Below are 22,377 nucleotides of genomic sequence, written 5' to 3' on the forward strand. Positions count from 1 at the left end.
AACTTTACTTCTGGTATTAGTGAACGATCTACAAGAAGGGGAGCCACGTTACTATCAATTCCAATTCATCGATCAACAATTTTTAATAGGTCCTTTACTGTTCAGGCTTGTCGCCTTTGGAATGCTCTCCGTCGCCTTTGGAACACTCTCCCCGATGCTATCGAATGTATTGAGGACCGTGCTCGCTTCGGGGCGGGCGTTAGAGGGTTGTTGCTGGGGGGAGGGGGCTGTGGGGTGACGGGTGGTGCTGCTTGTTGTGGTCATGTGGTCAATCAGTGTGTTAGAGTGATTGAATGTGTCTTCTTGTTCCTCATTTTGAATTTTCTTGTATTAATATGTATACAGTTTTTCTTTGTAGCCTATTTTAAGTATCGAATTCAATTCAATATATAGATTTTTACTTTAAATTTATTTAATTTTGTATAGGTTAGCATTTTTGTTGTTTTCTATTTAAAGGATAAATTAATAATTTACCACAATTGCATCACACTATTGTAAATGTACTTTATACGATATAAGATCGAGTGGTAGAGAGGACTTGATAGCCCTAACTCCGCCTCTTTAATAATGGAATTTTTCATTTCATTCATTCATTTCATTTCACAAAACTAATGCCGGTTATAACAGTGATCATACTGCATTCTACTTGAGTATAAATATTTCGACAATACAAGAGAAAATTGAAAGTCACGTTCCGTATTTTACCAACACAAGCAGATCTAACGGTTGTACAGCCATGAATAGATAGACATGTTATATACACTAGATAAAGTTTAGAAATATAAAAGTTAAATTTAGGAAAGTGTGTGATAAAATGTACAATACCATTTTTATCCGGTCTTCCAAACGTAATATTTTTATAGCATTGTTCCGAGATACCAAAACACTGAAGATTTTATGCAGTTCCATTTTACCTTACATTTAAGACTTTTCCAGACCAGTCCCGTTGTGGGAGCTAAGCTATTTTTAATAGAATGGAAAAATAGATCTTCACCATAACGTAGGTGAAGCTGCGGCTCTCTGGCCGAGAGGTCATGGGTTCGATTCTCGGAGAGGTCAACACAAATTTGAAAATGGTCTAGAAAGTGATTTACTTGTAAAATGAGCAGTTAAGCGGATGTGCAGTATTGCACAACTCGCAGCGGACTACCCCCCCCCCCTCACTGTTGCACGTGTCCGGTACTTATTAAGAGTTCAGGGCCGGTCATGGTTGGGCGATAGAGCCTGGAGTGTGGACCACAGAGCATGAGCTACTGGAGCTACTTCGTTACATAGAACGTCCGTCTCGGAACATTCTGTAGAGTGTCGCCCTGCAAGGAAGGTTCCAGGGTTCCAGCTATATTGAATCCAAGAAAGAGTGGAAGTGAAGATTCCTCTTCCTCTAAGCGTTTGGAATCTTCAAAACCGCCGGCGACAAAGAAACTAAAAATGAACCCATATATCGTTTGGACATCAGACACGCCTAGAGTACAAAATATAGTGTAATCTTGGTCTCATTGTTTCATCAGGTGCACCAAGTTGTTTTAGACACGACCTCTAAGAACGGAGGAGCAACCGAATGTCTTCGTCGCCGAATTTGTTTACTTGTTTAGACGAAAATAACTCCACATTCCAGGATTCAAGTGTGTGACAGCGTCAGATTCCAGACGCTGCACTGGAAGTTGAGCTGGAGCTGAACTCAATATTCACATTGAATTAACCCTTCCCAGCGTAGCTACGTTACGTCCAGACCTTTAAATACACATCAATTTTCATCAATTTTTGTTTTTTTTAACTAAGGTTTCAAGATTCTTAGGATGACATATTCATAAAACCGTTGTAGAATTACCGGCACAAAGAGAAATATCGTTTTTTCTCAATATATTCAAGGAATCTTTAAGAGGATTCTTTCTACGCCAATAGAATTTTAATGTATTAAAAGTTCCTAAGGGAAATATACAAATAAGCTATTTGCTAATCTATATGACCACTCGGGGAATCGAACTCGTGACCTCTCGGTTGAAGTCACCCACGCTACGGTAAAGGTATTTGAATGGTATAGACCCTTATATATTGTAAATAATCTTATAAAGGTTGCCTGTGTTCTAAACACTTTTTAAAACGACATAATGGATCATGTTTGTTAGTGAGGGATCTATTCAAACATGTTTGTATTTTTGAAAAAAATAAGAAAATCCACCATCACTTTTCCCAATCTAATAAATAACGCACTGGAAGATAATAAAAATTAAAATGTGGTTAGAAATTCTTGTAGAGAAATAAAATATTTATAACATTTCTTACGAATGCTTCATGCGCCGATGTACAGTTATGAATATGCAAATATATATATATATATATATATATATATATATATGTATATTATATATGGGTTTTATGAATACAAAACTTTTGTTGTCTGTTTTATTTGCAATGATTCTTTTTAAATGCGAAGTATAATTTAAAAATTGTGGCAAAAGGGAAATTTTGTGTACTATTTCAAGCACATATAAGCTTCAAAATATACTGATTTTATTATTCCTAGGGCCTATATTTTGTTACCTTCAGGATTCGAGCCAGTTAAAGAAGGCTTTCAATTAAAGAACGCTGGACCCGCAGCCTATCTATAGGTTACGGAGGAGGTGTAGGATTGATGAGATGTAGAAATATTGTTCAATACAAATACATAGGCATCAGTATTTTGTTTAAAACATTTCTAACAACATTTAACAATATTTCTAAAAAACAGGTTGATTTTAGAAACGGTTACATCGTCTGTCTGCAGAATAAAACGGGACTTGTGTTTTCACAATGGCGGACGGACACCGGAAACGGAAACTATTATCCAAGACAGGATCACTTGCGTTTTGTTTTATGTGCTTTTACTGCACAAAGTGTGTGTTTTTCAACTACAATAAAGTTGTAACTTCAATTGACTACAATTTTATAGGTGTAGTACTACAATTAACTACAATTTGTGTGCTCTGTTACTAAAGTAATTACTAAAGTCACTGAGACCATATCAAAAGATAATCATGATTATAGCGGGTGTATGAAATTATGAGTCGCTTTGTAGGGAGGGTTTTGGCGGCCATCTTGACTTTAGCTTCACAAGAACACTTTTCCTCTCTTGTGTTTGTACTCTCAGAACTCATTTTAAGGTATACTTATTACATACACAAATACTTTTTAGTTTTTAATAAAAAGTATGCTCTATAGGAGTAAAACTTTGAAATCATATGGACGCTCGTACACCATGAGTCTTCACATGTAAGTCTACGTCCGAAGGTAAACAGTTAACAGTTTTTGAGGTTTAACATTTTAAGGAATTTTCACGTAATAGTGAAAAGAACTAAACACACGAGGGATACGATAATGTTACTTTTTAGTTTTGTCGATACTGTTGTTAATAATAAAACTGATTTTTTACCTCATAGTTAGATACTCAAGAAGTCTTTACATTACATACTCAATTCGTAAAAATTCACAAAGAAATTTTCTTAAAACAACGCGGAATTTTGTGAAAGGAATGGTTAATTTTACAATAATAATATTTTCTCTATATAAAAGTCCAACAAATTGAATAATATACGTATCCAACAGTGACCTTCTCTATAATGGTTAAATCTGGTAAGACTAGGGGACAAGGAGTAGGAAAACCAACCAAAGGAATTATTAAATTGAATTGAAATGAATCATAATCATATTAAAATTCCGCCATCGTATGTGGAGAACAAAAGTAGCCTAATAAGGAAGTTTTAATGGACTTTTATTTCCCACTAAAATGCCGGTTATAGGTTAGCTGTCTCACAATTCAGACGAAACTTGATATTTTATTAGAACGAAAATAGGATACAATAAATTATTTGCGCCATCACAAGAGACGAACTATTTCAGACCACAACTGTGCAGCAGGGCACAGAATCTGTTATTTACTACATGTTAACAAATATGACAGATAATTACTGTACCTGATAGAGGAAGCAATTATATACCGTTATGTAAGCGGTGATTGTATTGATTGGATTATATCAATTATTTGGTATTAAGGTTCCACGTACTAATAAACTGCGGGGAATGCCAAACACGTCAATTATAATGTAGAGCAAACGATAACTACATAATGGGGCAACAACAATCCCTAATTACTTACTGCTACCTTCACAGGGTAGTGTCGTATTCCTTGAACTAATAAACTGGGGAATGTCAAACACGTTAATTATAATATAGAGCAAAGGAGAACTACATAATGGGGCAAAAACAATCCCTAATTACTTACTACCTTCACAGGCCAGTGTCGTATTCCTTGAACTAATAAACTGGGGAATGTCAAACACGTTAATTATAATATAGAGCAAAGGAGAACTACATAATGGGGCAACAACAATCCCTAATTACTTACTACCTTCACAGGCCAGTGTCGTATTCCTTGAACTAATAAACTGGGGAATGTCAAACACGTTAATTATAATATAGAGCAAAGGAGAACTACATAATGGGGCAACAACAATCCCTAATTACTTACTACTACCTTCACAGGCCAGTGTCGTATTCCTTGAACTAATAAACTGGGGAATGTCAAACACGTTAATTATAATATAGAGCAAAGGAGAACTACATAATGGGGCAACAACAATCCCTAATTACTTACTACCTTCACAGGCCAGTGTCGTATTCCTTGAACTAATAAACTGGGGAATGTCAAACACGTTAATAATAATATATAGCAAAGGAGACCTACATAATGGGGCAACAACAATCCCTAATTACTTACTACTACCTTCACAGGCCAGTGTCGTATTCCTCGAACTAATAAACTGGGGAATGTCAAACACGTTAATAATTATAATACAGAGCAAACGAGAACTACATAATGGGGCAACAACAATCCCTAATTACTTACCTACCTTCACAGGCCAGTGTCGTATTCCTTGAACTAATAAACTGGGGAATGTCAAACACGTTAATTATAATACAGAGCAAAGGAGAACTACATAATGGGGCAACAACAATCCCTAATTACTTACTTACTACCTTCACAGGCCAGTGTCGTATTCCTTGAACTAATAAACTGGGGAATGTCAAACACGTTAATTATAATATAGAGCAAAGGAGAACTACATAATGGGGCAAAAACAATCCCTAATTACTTACTACCTTCACAGGCCAGTGTCGTATTCCTTGAACTAATAAACTGAGGAATGTCAAACACGTTAATTATAATATAGAGCAAAGGAGAACTACATAATGGGGCAACAACAATCCCTAATTACTTACTACCTTCACAGGCCAGTGTCGTATTCCTCGAACTAATAAACTGGGGAATGTCAAACACGTTAATTATAATATAGAGCAAAGGAGAACTACATAATGGGGCAACAACAATCCCTAATTACTTACTACCTTCACAGGCCAGTGTCGTATTCCTTGAACTAATAAACTGAGGAATGTCAAACACGTTAATTATAATATAGAGCAAACGAGAACTACATAATGGGGCAACAACAATCCCTAATTACTTACTACTACCTTCACAGGCCAGTGTCGTATTCCTTGAACTAATAAACTGAGGAATGTCAAACACGTTAATTATAATATAGAGCAAAGGAGAACTACATAATGGGGCAACAACAATCCCTAATTACTTACTACCTTCACAGGCCAGTGTCGTATTCCTTGAACTAATAAACTGGGGAATGTCAAACACGTTAATTATAATATAGAGCAAAGGAGAACTACATAATGGGGCAACAACAATCCCTAATTACTTACTACCTTCACAGGCCAGTGTCGTAATCCTTGAACTAATAAACTGAGGAATGTCAAACACATTAATTATAATATAGAGCAAAGGAGAACTACATAATGGGGCAACAACAATCCCTAATTACTTACTACCTTCACAGGCCAGTGTCGTATTCCTTAAACTAATAAACTGGGGAATGTCAAACACGTAAATTATAATATAGAGCAAAGGAGAACTACATAATGGGGCAAAAACAATCCCTAATTACTTACTACCTTCACAGGCCAGTGTCGTATTCCTTGAACTAATAAACTGGGGAATGTCAAACACGTTAATTATAATATAGAGCAAAGGAGAACTACATAATGGGGCAACAACAATCCCTAATTACTTACTACCTTCACAGGCCAGTGTCGTATTCCTTGAACTAATAAACTGAGGAATGTCAAACACGTTAATTATAATATAGAGCAAAGGAGAACTACATAATGGGGCAACAACAATCCCTAATTACTTACTACCTTCACAGGCCAGTGTCGTATTCCTTGAACTAATAAACTGGGGAATGTCAAACACGTTAATTATAATATAGAGCAAAGGAGAACTACATAATGGGGCAACAACAATCCCTAATTACTTACTACCTTCACAGGCCAGTGTCGTATTCCTTGAACTAATAAACTGGGGAATGTCAAACACGTTAATTTATAATACAGAGCAAACGAGAACTACATAATGGGGCAACAACAATCCCTAATTACTTACTACCTTCACAGGCCAGTGTCGTATTCCTTGAACTAATAAACTGGGGAATGTCAAACACGTTAATTATAATACAGAGCAAAGGAGAACTACATAATGGGGCAACAACAATCCCTAATTACTTACTACCTTCACAGGCCAGTGTCGTATTCCTTGAACTAATAAACTGGGGAATGTCAAACACGTTAATTATAATATAGAGCAAAGGAGAACTACATAATGGGGCAACAACAATCCCTAATTACTTACTACCTTCACAGGCCAGTGTCGTATTCCTTGAACTAATAAACTGGGGAATGTCAAACACGTTAATTATAATATAGAGCAAAGGAGAACTACATAATGGGGCAACAACAATCCCTAATTACTTACTACCTTCACAGGCCAGTGTCGTATTCCTTGAACTAATAAACTGGGGAATGTCAAACACGTTAATTATAATATAGAGCAAAGGAGAACTACATAATGGGGCAACAACAATCCCTAATTACTTACTACCTTCACAGGCCAGTGTCGTATTCCTTGAACTAATAAACTGGGGAATGTCAAACACGTTAATTATAATATAGAGCAAAGGAGAACTACATAATGGGGCAACAACAATCCCTAATTACTTACTACCTTCACAGGCCAGTGTCGTATTCCTTGAACTAATAAACTGAGGAATGTCAAACACGTTAATTATAATATAGAGCAAAGGAGAACTACATAATGGGGCAACAACAATCCCTAATTACTTACTACCTTCACAGGCCAGTGTCGTATTCCTTGAACTAATAAACTGAGGAATGTCAAACACGTTAATTATAATATAGAGCAAAGGAGAACTACATAATGGGGCAACAACAATCCCTAATTACTTACTACCTTCACAGGCCAGTGTCGTATTCCTCGAACTAATAAACTGGGGAATGTCAAACACGTTAATTATAATACAGAGCAAACGAGAACTACATAATGGGGCAACAAAAATCCCTAATTACTTACTACTACCTTCACAGGCCAGTGTCGTATTCCTTGAACTAATAAACTGAGGAATGTCAAACACGTTAATTATAATATAGAGCAAAGGAGAACTACATAATGGGGCAACAACAATCCCTAATTACTTACTACCTTCACAGGCCAGTGTCGTATTCCTTGAACTAATAAACTGGGGAATGTCAAACACGTTAATTATAATATAGAGCAAACGAGAACTACATAATGGGGCAAAAACAATCCCTAATTACTTACTACTACCTTCACAGGCCAGTGTCGTATTCCTTGAACTAATAAACTGGGGAATGTCAAACACGTTAATTATAATATATAGCAAACGATAACCACATAATGGGGCAACAACAATCCCTAATTACTTACTACTACCTTCACAGGCTAGTGCTGTATTCCTCGAAGTGATAGAGTGTAGAAATGCTAAACACGGTAATGTTAATGTAGAGCAAAGGAGAACTACATAATGGGGCAACAACAATCCCTAATTACTTACTACCTTCACAGGCCAGTGTCGTATTCCTCGAATTAATAAACTGTGGAATGTCAAACACGTTAATAATTATAATACAGAGCAAACGAGAACTACATAATGGGGCAACAACAATCCCTAATTACTTACTACCTTCACAGGCCAGTGTCGTATTCCTTGAACTAATAAATTGGGGAATGTCAAACACGTTAATTATAATACAGAGCAAACGAGAACTACATAATGGGGCAACAACAATCCCTAATTACTTACTACCTTCACAGGCCAGTGTCGTATTCCTTGAACTAATAAACTGTAGGAATGTCAAACACGTTAATTATAATATAGAGCAAACGATAACTACATAATGGGGCAACAAAGAATCCTACCTACTTACTACCTACTACTTACTACTACCTTCACAGGCCAATGTTGTATTCCTTGAACTAATAAACTGTAGGATTGGCAAACACGTTAATTATAATGTAGAGCAAACGATAACTACATAATGGGGCAACAACAATCCCTAATTACTTACTACTACCTTCACAGGCTAGTGCTGTATTCCTCGAAGTGATAGAGTGTAGAAATGCTAAACACGGTAATGTTAATGTAGAGCAAAGGAGAACTACATAATGGGGCAACAACAATCCCTAATTACTTACTACCTTCACAGGCCAGTGTCGTATTCCTCGAAGTGATAGAGTGTAGAAATGCTAAACACGGTAATGTTAATGTAGAGCAAACGATAACCACATAATGAGGCAACAACGAGCCCTACTTACTCACTACTTGCTACTTACTACTTACTACTACCTTCACAGGCGAGTGCTGTATTCCTCGAAGTAATAAAGTGTAGAAATGCTAAACACGGTAATGTTAACGTACAGCAACGAGGCAACACCGAGCCCTACTTACTCACTACTTACTACCTACTGCTTACTACTTACTACCTACTACTTACTACTTACTACTACCTTCACAAGCTAGTATTGTATTTCTTGAACTAATAAACTGCGGGAACTTACCGTCAGCCAACCATAGAGGAGCGACCATTCGTTTGAAAATACGGACTTCGAGTCCTTTCATTATCTTTTCTGTCAGTTATTTGTGTGTTTAACGGTTGGTTTTTAAGGTCATCAAGGTATAAAAATATGACCAGAGAAAAATTATTGTTTGGTATTTTAATCTTTTCAGTCCCTTCCCCCCCCCCCGCACACCAACTTTCACCAAAACTAGGGCTATTGATGGGGCTTTTTCTAAAGAATTCCTCTACCTGTTTTTGTGTTTTAAATCATTGAATTTTACACATACAGGTAGATTAACTCATTTAAGTTACTTTTCTAAGATCGAAATTTCTTTTTGAATCCCATAAGAAGTTAATATGCTGTACACTATACTGTTGTACAGGTCTTATGTGTAGACTATCTCTCTCACAACACAACCACGAGATGTGAGCGGATGGTGGAATGTCACGCGATAAAAATTACGTCAGAGTTACCAACCACACAACTCCTAGAACTACGTATTTGTGGACCTTGAATCTTGTTCTTGCTGCACCTTTGCGTTACTATACTCTAGACAGAACATTCCGGAACATAGTCTCGCATTGTATTGACTTATGTACATTTACTTCTGTGGCAATCCAAAAATGTGTTCTATTGTCCCAATATGACTCGTGACGTCACAAGGTCGCTATACCGGTTATAACCACTGCGCGAAAGTCTCTATCCCGAACTGCACTCAAGTCATTTACACTTACATTGGTAATTAGCGACCAATAGCGCTAATGATAGTCTTTTCAAATCACGTTTTGTAGGTTACAAAGCGGTCCAAATTAGGCCTAATTGAGATTGTCTGTAGGTCATATGTGCTTTAGGAGTGGTCGATTATAAAGTTATTTAACTTTAATTTGTTTAAATATTATTTTATTTAGTAATCTACATATTGGTTGGTAGTTAGATGAGTACATAAACAAGGTGCACATAAGAATGATTAATTATTCGTAATTTCAAACCATGAGGTGTTCCCTTTACATTAAGGTATGTTTTGTGTAATGACATGAGTTGATGCCTTGAAAAGTTGTCATTGACATTCTTCTGTGGGAATTATTTTTTTACTTCCATTATGATTGCGCGTAACATAATTTTAACAGTCGCAATCTTAATTTCCAATTCTTATTGCATACCGGGAGTGCCGATGGCCGAGTGGTCTAAGTCGTTGGACTTTGGGTCTGAGTTAGAGAGAGCGCAGGTTCAAATCCTGTCTGTGACCGTTGCACTTTTTATCAGTACAATCAACCTCATACTGTATCGACTCTCCCCTTTATTCAGTTTTATAAGATCCTCGCACAGGCCATGAGGACGGACAGAATAAGGCTTAAAAGGGGATCGGCCTCTTCTTTTATTAAAACAATTTGTTTCAAAACTGTATTACAGCTTACTTTGTATGTGCTTGTAGAACTTGCAGCTCTGCGTCAGATCAGCATCTTTAAACCAGGCCGATCAGAAACTACTGTTTATTTTTTGAAACGTATTGAAATTATTGTATGAAATTTAAATTTTAAAAATAAAAATGAGACTAAACACGTAACTATAGCAGTTAAATTAGAAGAATGATGATTTTGAACTAATTCTCTTTGTTTTTATATAAAAATAAAAAATGTATAAAAACATATATAATTGAATCAAATAAAAATAAAAACTATAACAGTTATCGATGCACATGGAAATAACATTCAATGATTGACAGGGCTGTGTGTGAGTGCGCGTGCGAAAGCACGTGTGGTTCGTAATCCTTCAGGAACCACCACGGTTCCCAGGACTGAGTAAAACTTTCTTCAAAAGTCTTTCATCTTCTTTAAACATGACTATTGATATTGTTATGGGCAATACAATGTATATTTCCTCTTTCTAACATAAATATTATTCAACGAGCATCCTTTTATTGCCAAATTTCTTATTTCATATTAGGACTTCATGGTCAAATCAAATCAAATAGTTTAATTGCAGTCAACAATACAGATTGCACAGAAAACGTCAATTATTTAATCTTAAATTGATTATTCAAGGCCACACTCAAACTTACAACATTCAAACATTCACACTCCATTCATTCCATGCCAATTACATCCGCTTCCAGCGTTGCAGTCACTTTTCCCCATCGTGTGGTCTCCCAGTTGAACGCCAGAAATTCATCAACACTTTAAAAAACGTTTGATGCCAGGCAGAGTTGATAACAGTTTTTAAACGCCTTGGGCGTTAGGGCATTTTTAACTGAATTTGGCAATCTGTTTATAAAACGATCAAAAGCCTGTGAAGGTAAATATATTAAATATGTTCATAGACGATCGTTCTGCGCATTCCCGAACGGCAATTATCTCCGCCTTTTGTCTCATATTCGTGTATGTTTCGTCCTCTGGTTAAGGCACATTTAGACAAAGAAAATAATGTTGTATATAATATGTAGAGACATGGAAAAGTCAACAGTCACACATTTTTGAACACTGTCCGGGAGGACTATATAGTTCAAATTATCGATAATGCGAATTGCTTATTTTGTAATAACTTACAAACAACTTTACTGTCATAAAATGGTTGTTTGCATAGGTTCCCCACATTACGATTTCATACGAAAGGTGGAGATAACTTAAGCCGTAGTACTCCGTAATCAGTATCTGACTTCGGCAATATTTCACCAAAAATCTTAAGATATACACTCCTGCTGATAATTTGGCTCAAACATGATCAATGTGATTTTTCCATGTCAACCCTCGATCAAGGTGTATTCCAAGGAACTTTGAAGAATAGACTTCCTCCAATAATATGTCTGCAATCATAACAGCATGACCACTTTCAATTTCTGTAGAGCGCATTGAAAAGTTCAGAAAATTTGATTTTGATTAGTTTATTTGAGGATTGAGGATATTTAAATGTTGGACACAATTGTTAAGAACAAATGCCTGTAATTCCAGATTTAGTTTTGAGCTTCCTCTAAAACAGAGAGTCGTGTCATTTGCGTACTGCACGAGCTTTTCATGCAGATTCAATGGCATCCCCCCCCACCCCCCCCCCCCCCCACCCCCCCCCCCCCCCACCCCCCCCCCCCCCCACCCCCCCCCCCCCCCACCCCCCCCCCCCCCCACCCCCCCCCCATTAACTCTGACACTAATCATACATATTTTTAAAATGTCCACTATAAATTTTAAAAAGTGACCAATTTACTTTTCAACTTAAAATTTGTTGATATTTTTCTAGCTATTCTAATGTTTTTAGTATCACAATACAATGCCAAGAGCAATATACAATTAAACCTAATTTAGAAAAAAATGACCCCAGATCTCACACAATTAGAACAAATTTCTGCTTCACTTGACAAATACAATACAGTCTCTATAATCCGGCCATTCAGTACTCCGGCACTTTGATGGTGCCGATGAGTCGAATGTAGTTTTCGAGTCTCAGCCTGTCTGTATAGCGTGATGAGCGCATTGCAGTCACATAGCAACATTGGTGCATTGCCGTTTGTTACCGGTACTTGTAAGCACGTGAGCTTGGTGAATACGAGTAGTAAGTACAGTCAAGTGCAGTGCGTTGTTGCAAAAACATAAGCATGTCAAGCTGACATTAGAAAAAAAGTATGCCATTTGGAGAATGGTGAGAAGTTGGCTGATTTGTCTGAGGAATACAGTGTTGGCCGTGCAAAAATTCATGATATAAAAAACAAAAAGGTGCAAATTGAATCATCCTTCTAGAGGGGTAATGAATCATCTTCCAGCATAAGAAGACATTGAAAGCAGGTGAGTTTCTGCACGTCAAAAATTCTTGGTTCATTCAGGAAAGAAACCGGCACACATCTATTTCAGGTAAGATTCATGGAAAAGACAAAAGTGTTTGACAACAAAATCACGAAAAAGGACGATTTCTGCGCCAGTGTCGAGTGGTTGGATAGATTTAATTCAAAAGACTCTTTGGAAACCAATTTCTGGGGAAAAACTCTCAAATGATGTGGAGGCTGTTGAGTCTTTCGTTCAAATTTTTTTTAACTGTGAAAGAAATGGGCTGAGACCTATTACAAACTATTTTACTGTTGTTGAAGAAAATTTACACTATTGTAATTAATAACTACTAATCCAGATATAGGGCCAGATTAATGAGATCCTACTGTAGTAAACTGCTTTAGTGAAAATATACTAATAGACATTTTTACATAGCCAAATGATTTTATAACTTAAGTTGAGAACGATTGTTCACACAATTCAAGATTTTGCATATCATGACACCAGCATCTGGTGGTGAGACATTGTCCGACTTCCAAAAGTTCTTTAGACAGAATAGTCACATGGTGTTAGATCTGATATGACCATAACCTTCTTACCTGAACTGTTTGATAAAGTCTCTCATCACATTGGCACAGTGGAGGTAATTTAGATAAACATAGCCAACATAAGTTGTACTAAAGTTGGTGCTGGTCATCACAAAATAAAACACAACAGTGTAACGACAAATATAAGCATTGGAACATAATGGAACAAACAAAGAAGAAGCAACGTAACAAGACAATGGAACCACTGCCAACGGGAACAAGAAACTGGCTATGCACATTCAGTATCAACTGCCACCAGAATCCACAGAGAATAAAAGTTATTTATATTGCATAACAGATGTAAATTAACTAAAGATAATATTATTATTTTAATGTCAATCTAGCTAATATCGGATCGGACCTTGTTCTTTTACGTATATACTACAACTTTCCAATGAATGAGACATAGGATTCGAAAGAGTTAAGACCGTTCATTACCTTATCGATTGTCTCCAACTGATGAAAAGGGATGATGTTGACACTGTTGAACCAGTGGTAGTCGGCTGACGATGAGCAGTAAGTATCGTTCTCGTTGACAAAGTTCACTTGGATGCTCGAGTTACGCTGAGTCTTGAGTTCATGCAGCAGTTTGCACAGGAGTCCAGAATTCCCTGCACAGTGCCCGGATTGGAGTTTTTGTATAATGAGAATATTTTGGACTAATAACATCACTTGAGAATTTAAAAGCATATCTTATCAAGGACAGACAAAATAATTCTGACAGTAACTTTTTTTGGACTATTTTATAAACATCATCTTTAAGTTAATGATTTTTAACGTGTTTAAATGTAACATATGCTAACTTTAAATAAATTACATTGAAAAATGCATTGTGAGAATTAATAATTAAAAATAACAGAAATCATTATTATAAAGATACAAAAAAACTTTAATGACATAGATCAGAATCTAGATCACTGAACAAAACATTGATCCAACAGTTTGAGAGAACTGCGATGCCAAGGAAAAGACGGACTTGGCTACTCTCTACTAATTCATATAAAAACTTAGGGACTAATCTGTTCAAATGGGAAGAAAATTCTAAACAGAAACACCTTTTGAGCTACTAATTCATATAAAAACTTAGGGACTAATCTGTTCAAATGGGAAGAAAATTCTAAACAGAAACACCTTTTGAGGAGTTTTTGAGGCACAAGCCTCAAGGCTAAAATCACTAAGAAAATAAAAGGGGACGTGTTTGATAATTAATTAAATGATTATTGAGTGTTTGACAAGTTCTTACACATATAATTCAGTCGTCACTTATTATGTGCTCACCTTAAAGATTCAAATGTAGTCGAGAAATATAAACTAATAAAAACAGACTGACCTGAGAGATCGATAAAAAAATAAGCCTTGGTAAAGCGGAACTCCAATTTGGGCGGGTGAGTGAGATTGTTGTTGCTGAGATCCAGATAACCCAGCTGCGGAATATTGGAGAACGCCATCGCGTCTATCTCTTCCAGGTGGTTGGATGTCAGGTTGAGACAAGTTATAGAACTAGGAAACCGGCCCAGGATACGTGGGATGTGACTCTGTGTCACTGATAATCCTATCAGCCCCTGGAACAGACAGAAAATATGTGGAAGAATGCAATTGGGTTTGTCTCTTCCAGATGGTTGGATATACAGTACAATAAAACAAGAACAGGTATTTTTGGTCCAATTCATTTATATAAGAATACACCTCAGTGGGCACTCCCACCGAGTACCAGGACGAAATTCTTTGGTCAAATCAGGCAATGTTATAGTTTATAAGAGTGAACTCAAATTGTGTTTAGTTGTGTATAACTACTGAATAGATGATTGTGCAACCGAGGTTCTGTCTTGTTGCTTGGGCGCTCCCAATCCACCAGACATCGAGATGGACAGCATCAGAATTACTTTGTGAGTTGTAAATACCTAGTTTTTGTACTCACTCATTTGTATTTGTACTTGCATCATTTTCATGGAGGGAAGGTGAGGAAGAGTAGACGATAAGTTAACTAACTATGTTGCTTCTTTCTTGGGATAAATGAAGGCTACTATGTTTAAGGAATAATAAAACTTAGAGTTCATTCAAGATCGTTTTTTGCCAAGATCATTATTAGCTATACATTGTTTCAACACTGAACCCTTGAAATACGTTCACGTCTTTTTAATTACATGATTAGTGTTATATTTATTAAACTGTTTGAGTGATAGAGTAACATTCTGCATGAAAATTTAACAACTTTTTCCAAATTTCAAGATGCCCTAAGCCCCAATTTGACATAAAGTCTGTAAAATGTGTGTACTTGCTCAAAGTTGTATTGTTCGCTAAAACAGTATACAATATTCCTTACTTTAAATTTTTCTGAATTGCCGTAACTATAAATCAAGAGATGTAATCCAAAAAAATATCTTCATAACAAATTTTTTTTAGTTTTCCACCATTTTTAGAATTATTTAGATATCATTGTTAGTATCACCTCCTAGCATCACCACCAGATTCGACAACATTTAAATGGTGCAGCTCTGGTGGTCGTACTGTTCAAACACATAAAGATTTTCTTTTTGCTCTAAAGAATCCTGGTCATATTAAATTATTAACAGTAGACAGTACACAATAGACAAAGATCCTCAGACTCAGTTGTCCAAGTGGCCAAATTTACCTGGAAGAAGTTTAGGCCGACATCTAACTTGTCTAGGGTGGAGTTGAGGATATGAAGGGCCGTCACTGGCGGCAGTTTTGTCACACCTTGCTGACCCGGCAATTGAGTTTCTTTCTTCTGAACTAAAAACAAACACCACTGAAATAACAACTGTCCTTATTAGTTGGTTAATTACACCTTAAAATGTCAACTTTTCAAGCAGTTTTAAAGAGAAACATTGCTCAGTGTATGCAAGAATACAACTCACTACTAACACAGCGATCAACATTAGTTGAAACTTAAAATGCAACATCAAACGAATTTGAAAAGCTATAGGACAATATTTCATAGAATACATTACCAAAAGACAGAGTTTAAGGACAAAAGTTCCTAATCTCTAAAGGACAGACTAGGGTAGTTCTTAACTTCAGCCACTTTTGATCTACCTTCTAGTGAAACTTCTACAGTTTAAAAATTTATATAAAATAATCAATGTATGTAATATACCACTATTTGTAGACTGAAAACTTGTTTGTTTTACTTGCTATAATTTTCTCCTAACTACTTGTAATGAATTATGAGTTTTGTTATGAATTATGTCATATTCATATTCAGGAGCGAATAACAAAACAAAAGGAAGACAACAAATTATTTGAATCCAGTTAATTTACTCAGTATCATTTGTTTTGAACATACCAATAATTTTAAAGAATCCAGAAGAATGAATTGTCTCTGTGGATCCAACGCACAGTTGTGAAGAATATTCTACTGTATACACACAAACTCACAGGCACAAGAGAGGCTCTCCTTGAGCTCAAACTCAGTTTGGATATTGCAGCAAACAACTGTGGCTGTGTCCGCTTCAACTCGCTTGCATAGACAGAATTCCGTCTGCTGGTCTGGCACGGGGCAGGAGGAAGCTGGGTGGTTAACACAACCCTTCTCTGGTTCCTCTGTAGCAGCCACCAGCACCAGCAACCACACTAGCACCACGTAGCGCCCCAGCATCCCTGCCAACAGGTCAGATCATGTAGGCTCACTTGTCTCACAAATCTTGGTGGTTAACACAACCCTTCTCTGGTTCCTCTGTAGCAGCCACCAGCACCAGCAACCACACTAGCACCACATAGCGCCCCAGCATCCCTGCCAACAGGTCAGATCATGTAGGCTCACTTGTCTCACAAATCTTGGTGGTTAACACAACCCTTCTCTGGTTCCTCTGTAGCAGCCACCAGCACCAGCAACCACACTAGCACCATGTAGCGCCCCAGCATCCCTGCCAACAGGTCAGATCATGTAGGCTGACTTGTCTCACAAATTTTGGTGGTTAACACAACCCTTCTCTGATTCCTCTGTAGCAGCCACCAGCACCAGCAACCACACTAGCACCACGTAGCGCCCCAGCATCCCTGCCAACAGGTCAGATCATGTAGGCTCACTTGTCTCACAAATCTTGGTGGTTAACACAACCCTTCTCTGATTCCTCTGTAGCAGCCACCAGCACCAGCAACCACACTAGCACCACGTAGCGCCCCAGCATCCCTGCCAACAGGTCAGATCATGTCGGCTCACTTGTCTCACAAATCTTAATGGTTAACACAATCCTTCTCTGGTTCCTCTGTAGCAACCACCAGCAAATTGGTGGCAGCCAATAGTGTGTAGCTAAGGTTTTATTGGGAGTTTGTAGATTTACACAAAGAGAACTTACACAAAAATCCATAGTTGTTATTTCAAGCATACATTAGCAGATTTGCAAATATTAATTGCTATAGCACAGATTAATTTTTTAATTGTACTTTTTTTTAATTATATTTTAAATCCCTGATATGAGACATCATGGGGTGCTGTAAAAATGCTGAGACAACTGCTTACATGTTTTATATTTAACACTCGAACTGGAAATCAACATTATAATGTCGATGTAAATCGTTTTACAAGTGGTAATCAACATTATAACACTACCACCACTATTTATAAAACAAAAACAGAAAGAATTGCTAATTTCAATGGTGAAATTTGTTGCTGTTTCCGCAACAGTGATGTTACAGTAGTCATAAATCTTGCCAGCAAGAAGTCTTCATCTAGCCTTTTTGAAAATTTGTGATATATCATGGGTATGGTTTATTATGTTGGTTTATAACTTATTATGGCTTTGTTTTTGGTTACACTATGCTAGATTTTGTTATATTTTAGAAATATTAAGAGTATTTTTTTTTTATAATCGTAGCCACAGTAACATACTAGGTACCGTACATCCCATCACTTTTCAAATATAAAAAAAATTGGTTATTAATTATTTTTTTGTTTTATAGTGCATATAAGTCTCTAAATGTTGGTATATTTTGAAAACTGAGTCTAGTTTTTTGAACAGTTTTCCTTTGTCCTTTTTATTTTTAAACATTCAGGGCGGATTGCTTGGCAAACTAAACGCTCTTGAGTCTGTGATTATGAATAATAACTGTGACATTATTTGTTTATCCGAGCATTGGCTGAGCAGTTCTGAAATTAATGCCTGTAGCATAAAACACTTTAATTTAGTTTCAATATATCAGAGAAAAGTTAATAATTATGGTGGTACACTTATTTATGCTTCTAATAGGCTAAAATGTTGTAATATTGATATTGTGTCTTTTTGTGTTGACAATCATTTTGAGGCATGTGCTTTATTGCTTGACGAACTCAAGATTATTGTTATAAGTTTGTATCGTACTCCTGCAAGTGATGAGTGTTTGTTTTTGGAAAAACTTGAAAGTCTCTTGACATTTTTGACTGATAAGTGGGCTAATTATAGACTGGTGTGTGGTGGTAACATTAATGCTCAGTTTGATGTAACCAAAGATGTAAGGTCTGTCAAAGAATTTCTAAATCTTTTGAGACAATTCAATATGTATTGTCATAACTCTGAACCTACTCGTTCTAATGCGTGTTTGGATAATGTTTTTTCAAATATCCCACTTCAAAACTATTTTTCTTTTGTGGAACATTTCCCATATTCAGACCACAACGCGCTATGGTTCAGGGTCTATGTCACCAGTAATTCCTCAACTGTCCACCCAGCACCTGTAAGGAGTCAACCGGTGAAGAAGCTAAGGAATGAACTCTCAAGGATCAACTGGAATCATACATTATGTTTTAGTGTTTTGTGTTTTAATGATGCTGATGCCTTTTTTAATAGGTTCTTTAGGGTATTTATGTATATCTTTGATAATATTTTTTCCTCTTAAGGAATTAAGTTGTATGCCCAATAATAAAACTAAAAACAGGGGTAACTGGTTTAATGACGATTTAAAATATCTTAGATCTTTGTTAATGGTTCCTTATGACAAGTACAAAGTTTCTATGTCTATATGTGATAAAAATTGTTATACCAGACTTAAACGGTCTTGTCGAGCAGCCATTGATGAAGCAAAAATAAATTATAATGCTAATCTTATAGAAAACTCAAATAACAAGTGTAAAGCTGCCTGGTCCATTGTTAATGATATTAACAATACAGTTAAATATAAGTCGAACTGGGACTTAAACCCTGTACAATTAAAACAGGGTTTTAATAATTATTTTATTGATTCCATAACTGAAATAAGGTCTAATATAAAAAAGCCTAGCTCAGTTTTGGCTACTGAAATGTGCCCAATGTTTGCAAACCCAGATAGTTTTAAGTGGAATCAAGTGTCAGTTTCTGAAATAAGGTCTGTTATAAGTCAAATGAAAAAAACAGATAGTAAGGATTTCTATGGCCTATCTAGCAATATGTTGAAGGAAATAGTGGATCATGTTGCAGAACCACTTACCATTAGTATTAATTTATGCCTTGAGCAGGGTGTATTTCCTGATAGTCTGAAAATTTCTAAAGTAATACCGGTATTTAAAAAAGGGCCTACAACAAGTCCAGCAAGTTTCCGTCCCATCTCGCTTATTCCAGTCTTTGGTAAAGTAATTGAGCACATTGTCTATAAGCAGGTAAGCCTGTACTTGGAATCGCATGGATTTTTGTCTGATCAACAGTTTGGCTTTAGGCAAGGTAGATCAACAATATCTGCCATTGATACTGTAGTAAGGGAGATTCTCAACGCTTTTGAGTCCAAAGAGTATGCCTGGGCCACTTTTATTGACCTAAGCCGTGCTTTTGACTGTGTTGATCATAGCGTGTTGCTTGAAAAGATGGAACAGTATGGCATCAGTGGATCTGCAAAACAATTTTTTAGATCTTATCTGTCTAGGAGGAGTCAAGCTGTTTATCTTGATGGCCGGTGGTCTTCAGCTAGGGAGCTTAGATGTGGTGTTCCACAGGGGTCTATATTGGGCCCTCTTTTGTTCTTAATAGCAATAAATGATTTACCTATTAATATTCAACAGTCTAAAAACTTGTATGTATGCTGATGACACCAATTTTCTTTCTATTGATAAAAACTTCATTGATTTACAATTACAAGTCAATAATACCTTAGAACTAGCTTCAAATTGGTTTTCAGCTAATAACTTACTTTTAAATAATGACAAAACTAAATCAGTTCTGTTTAGTCTTAGGCCTGTTAAAGATGATATTGAGTTTGATAATTGTGTCAAGTTTTTAGGTGTGTACATTGATTGTAAGCTGTCATGGGCAAAACACATTGAACAAATATCAACTAGGCTATCTCGTGTGATTTATCTATTAAGACGTCTTATGAGTTGTGTTCCTAAACATTATATTATTACTGTTTACTATGGTCTATTTCAGTCCATAATAAGCTATGGTTTGATTTTCTGGGGCAATTCCAGCAACCTTAAAGATATCCTTGTGATACAGAAGAAGGCTGTTCGAATAATTACCAAGTCTCACTACCTGACTAATTGTAAACCACTTTTTATTAATTTAGGTATTTTAACTGTTTTTAATCTCTATATATTTTATTTGTTGTTATATATTCATAAAGATATTTTATCATATAATGTAAGGAATGAAATCCATAAAAGATTTACAAGGCATGGTAATCGTCTTGATGTACCCTTCACAAGATTGGAAAAAATTAGATCTAGCCATACTATAATGTGTATTAGACTATATAATAAGTTACCACTCTCAACCAAAGATTTATCTTTAAGTCTCTTTAAATGTAAGTTACATAGATGGCTGGCTGTTCATCCCTTCTATAGTATCGATGAAGTTTTAAACATGCCAAATTCTGAAATTAATGTTTTGTAAGTTTGTTATATATGTAAGATTTATTTATTTGATTTATTGACTATTTATTTTAGTTTATTATTTAGTTTAAGATTTTATTTGATATTTATCAATGTTATTTTAATTCAAGAATTAGGTATAGCAAAAATGATGTTTTATATTATCAATTTACACTAGTTAGTCCTACCTAAGTAGTATAAACATTAACTATGACAAGTTATGATTTGTAACATAAAATGATGACCATGTCGATTGCTATATGCCTAAAGACAATAAAGATTTTGATTTGATTTGATTTGATTTTAACATTTAGTGAAAGAATTATGTTTTGTAAATTTTTGAAAATAACCATAACCATATTAACAAATTTAGCCTTCCTTGTACTATTTTTGGTTTTTACAATATAGGCTACATAATCATTCTTCAAGAGAACCTGGATACCATTATATATTTTCTGAAACTAGATCAAATGAAGAATAATGTGGCTATCTCAGATTTCTATATGTGTAAATGTGTCATACTCTAACAAGGGCACCACTTAAAACAGATTTGTTTGTGGTCTTTTTCATTTATTTTATGCTTTATGCATTGTTTTTCAACTGTATGAACATTTTCCTGAAAACAATAATGTATTACACATACAGGTTTATAGTAAAAATGTATTTTTTACAAAATGTTTAAAACGGGTAAAAAACAGTCAAAAAGGGTCTGCCATCTGTAAACTATTATCAGTTTGAGAGTAGAATTTGTTGATATAGGAAAAGTTTGTTCAGAGTGTTTCAGAGAACCACAATGTTTACATCTTTATCATTACCATACTTACTCCTAAAATATGCTTTCTGGAGTTAAATACACTATTCACTGTAAGCAGATATTTGCTAGCATTAAATATTTACATGTTAACTGACATGGTAATATTTAACTGTTTCTTAACTTTTTAGAGCCAACCTTATCAACAATGTCAACACTTTAATCTACCAAGATGAAGATAAAGAAACATTTAAACAATATAACACAGTGTAAAAGTTCAGTGAATAGTAAAGAGACAATATTGTACCTTAATTTCCTATAGTGTTTTTCCCCCCAAAAAAAAAAAAACTAATTTCCTATAAATTTACTGTACAGCTGTTTCTGCTTTGTATTCGTTTGAAACTATTATTTTACATGGAATATAATTCCATATTCCAACTAATATAATTCCAATTAGTATAATCCAACAGATAGTATTATTAGTATAATACTAATTGGATTATACTAATTGGATTGGATAACACTTTTTTTCCAAA

The 22,377-nt window shown here is 35.7% G+C and overlaps 1 protein-coding gene across 1 annotated transcript; it reads right to left on the reverse strand.

Annotated features, from left to right (window-relative positions):
- Positions 1 to 72: 72 nt before the first annotated feature.
- On the reverse strand, positions 73 to 17,026 carry LOC124368018 (protein halfway-like). The gene is made up of 5 exons (XM_046825289.1): positions 16,716 to 17,026; positions 15,949 to 16,070; positions 14,647 to 14,878; positions 13,755 to 13,927; positions 73 to 324 (listed from the first exon to the last, which is right to left on the reverse strand). The coding sequence occupies exons 1-5, from the start codon at positions 16,933 to 16,935 to the stop codon at positions 73 to 75; spliced, it is 999 nt and encodes a 332-aa protein (XP_046681245.1). The 5' UTR covers positions 16,936 to 17,026.
- Positions 17,027 to 22,377: the final 5,351 nt, after the last annotated feature.

This window comes from Homalodisca vitripennis, chromosome 8 (assembly GCF_021130785.1).
Source record: "Homalodisca vitripennis isolate AUS2020 chromosome 8, UT_GWSS_2.1, whole genome shotgun sequence".
NCBI lineage: Eukaryota > Metazoa > Arthropoda > Insecta > Hemiptera > Cicadellidae > Homalodisca > Homalodisca vitripennis.

Bases quoted from the DNA above. Each gene is read 5' to 3' on its own strand.
- LOC124368018 (XM_046825289.1), bottom strand. From the start codon at position 16,935: ATGCTGGGGCGCTACGTGGTGCTAGTGTGGTTGCTGGTGCTGGTGGCT. The intron at 16,071-16,715 runs GTGAGTTTGTGT...GTTTGTTTTTAG, and splicing joins GGAGAGCCTCTCTTGTGCCT to TTCAGAAGAAAGAAACTCAA. The intron at 14,879-15,948 runs GTAAATTTGGCC...TGTCTGTTCCAG, and splicing joins TCGGCCTAAACTTCTTCCAG to GGGCTGATAGGATTATCAGT.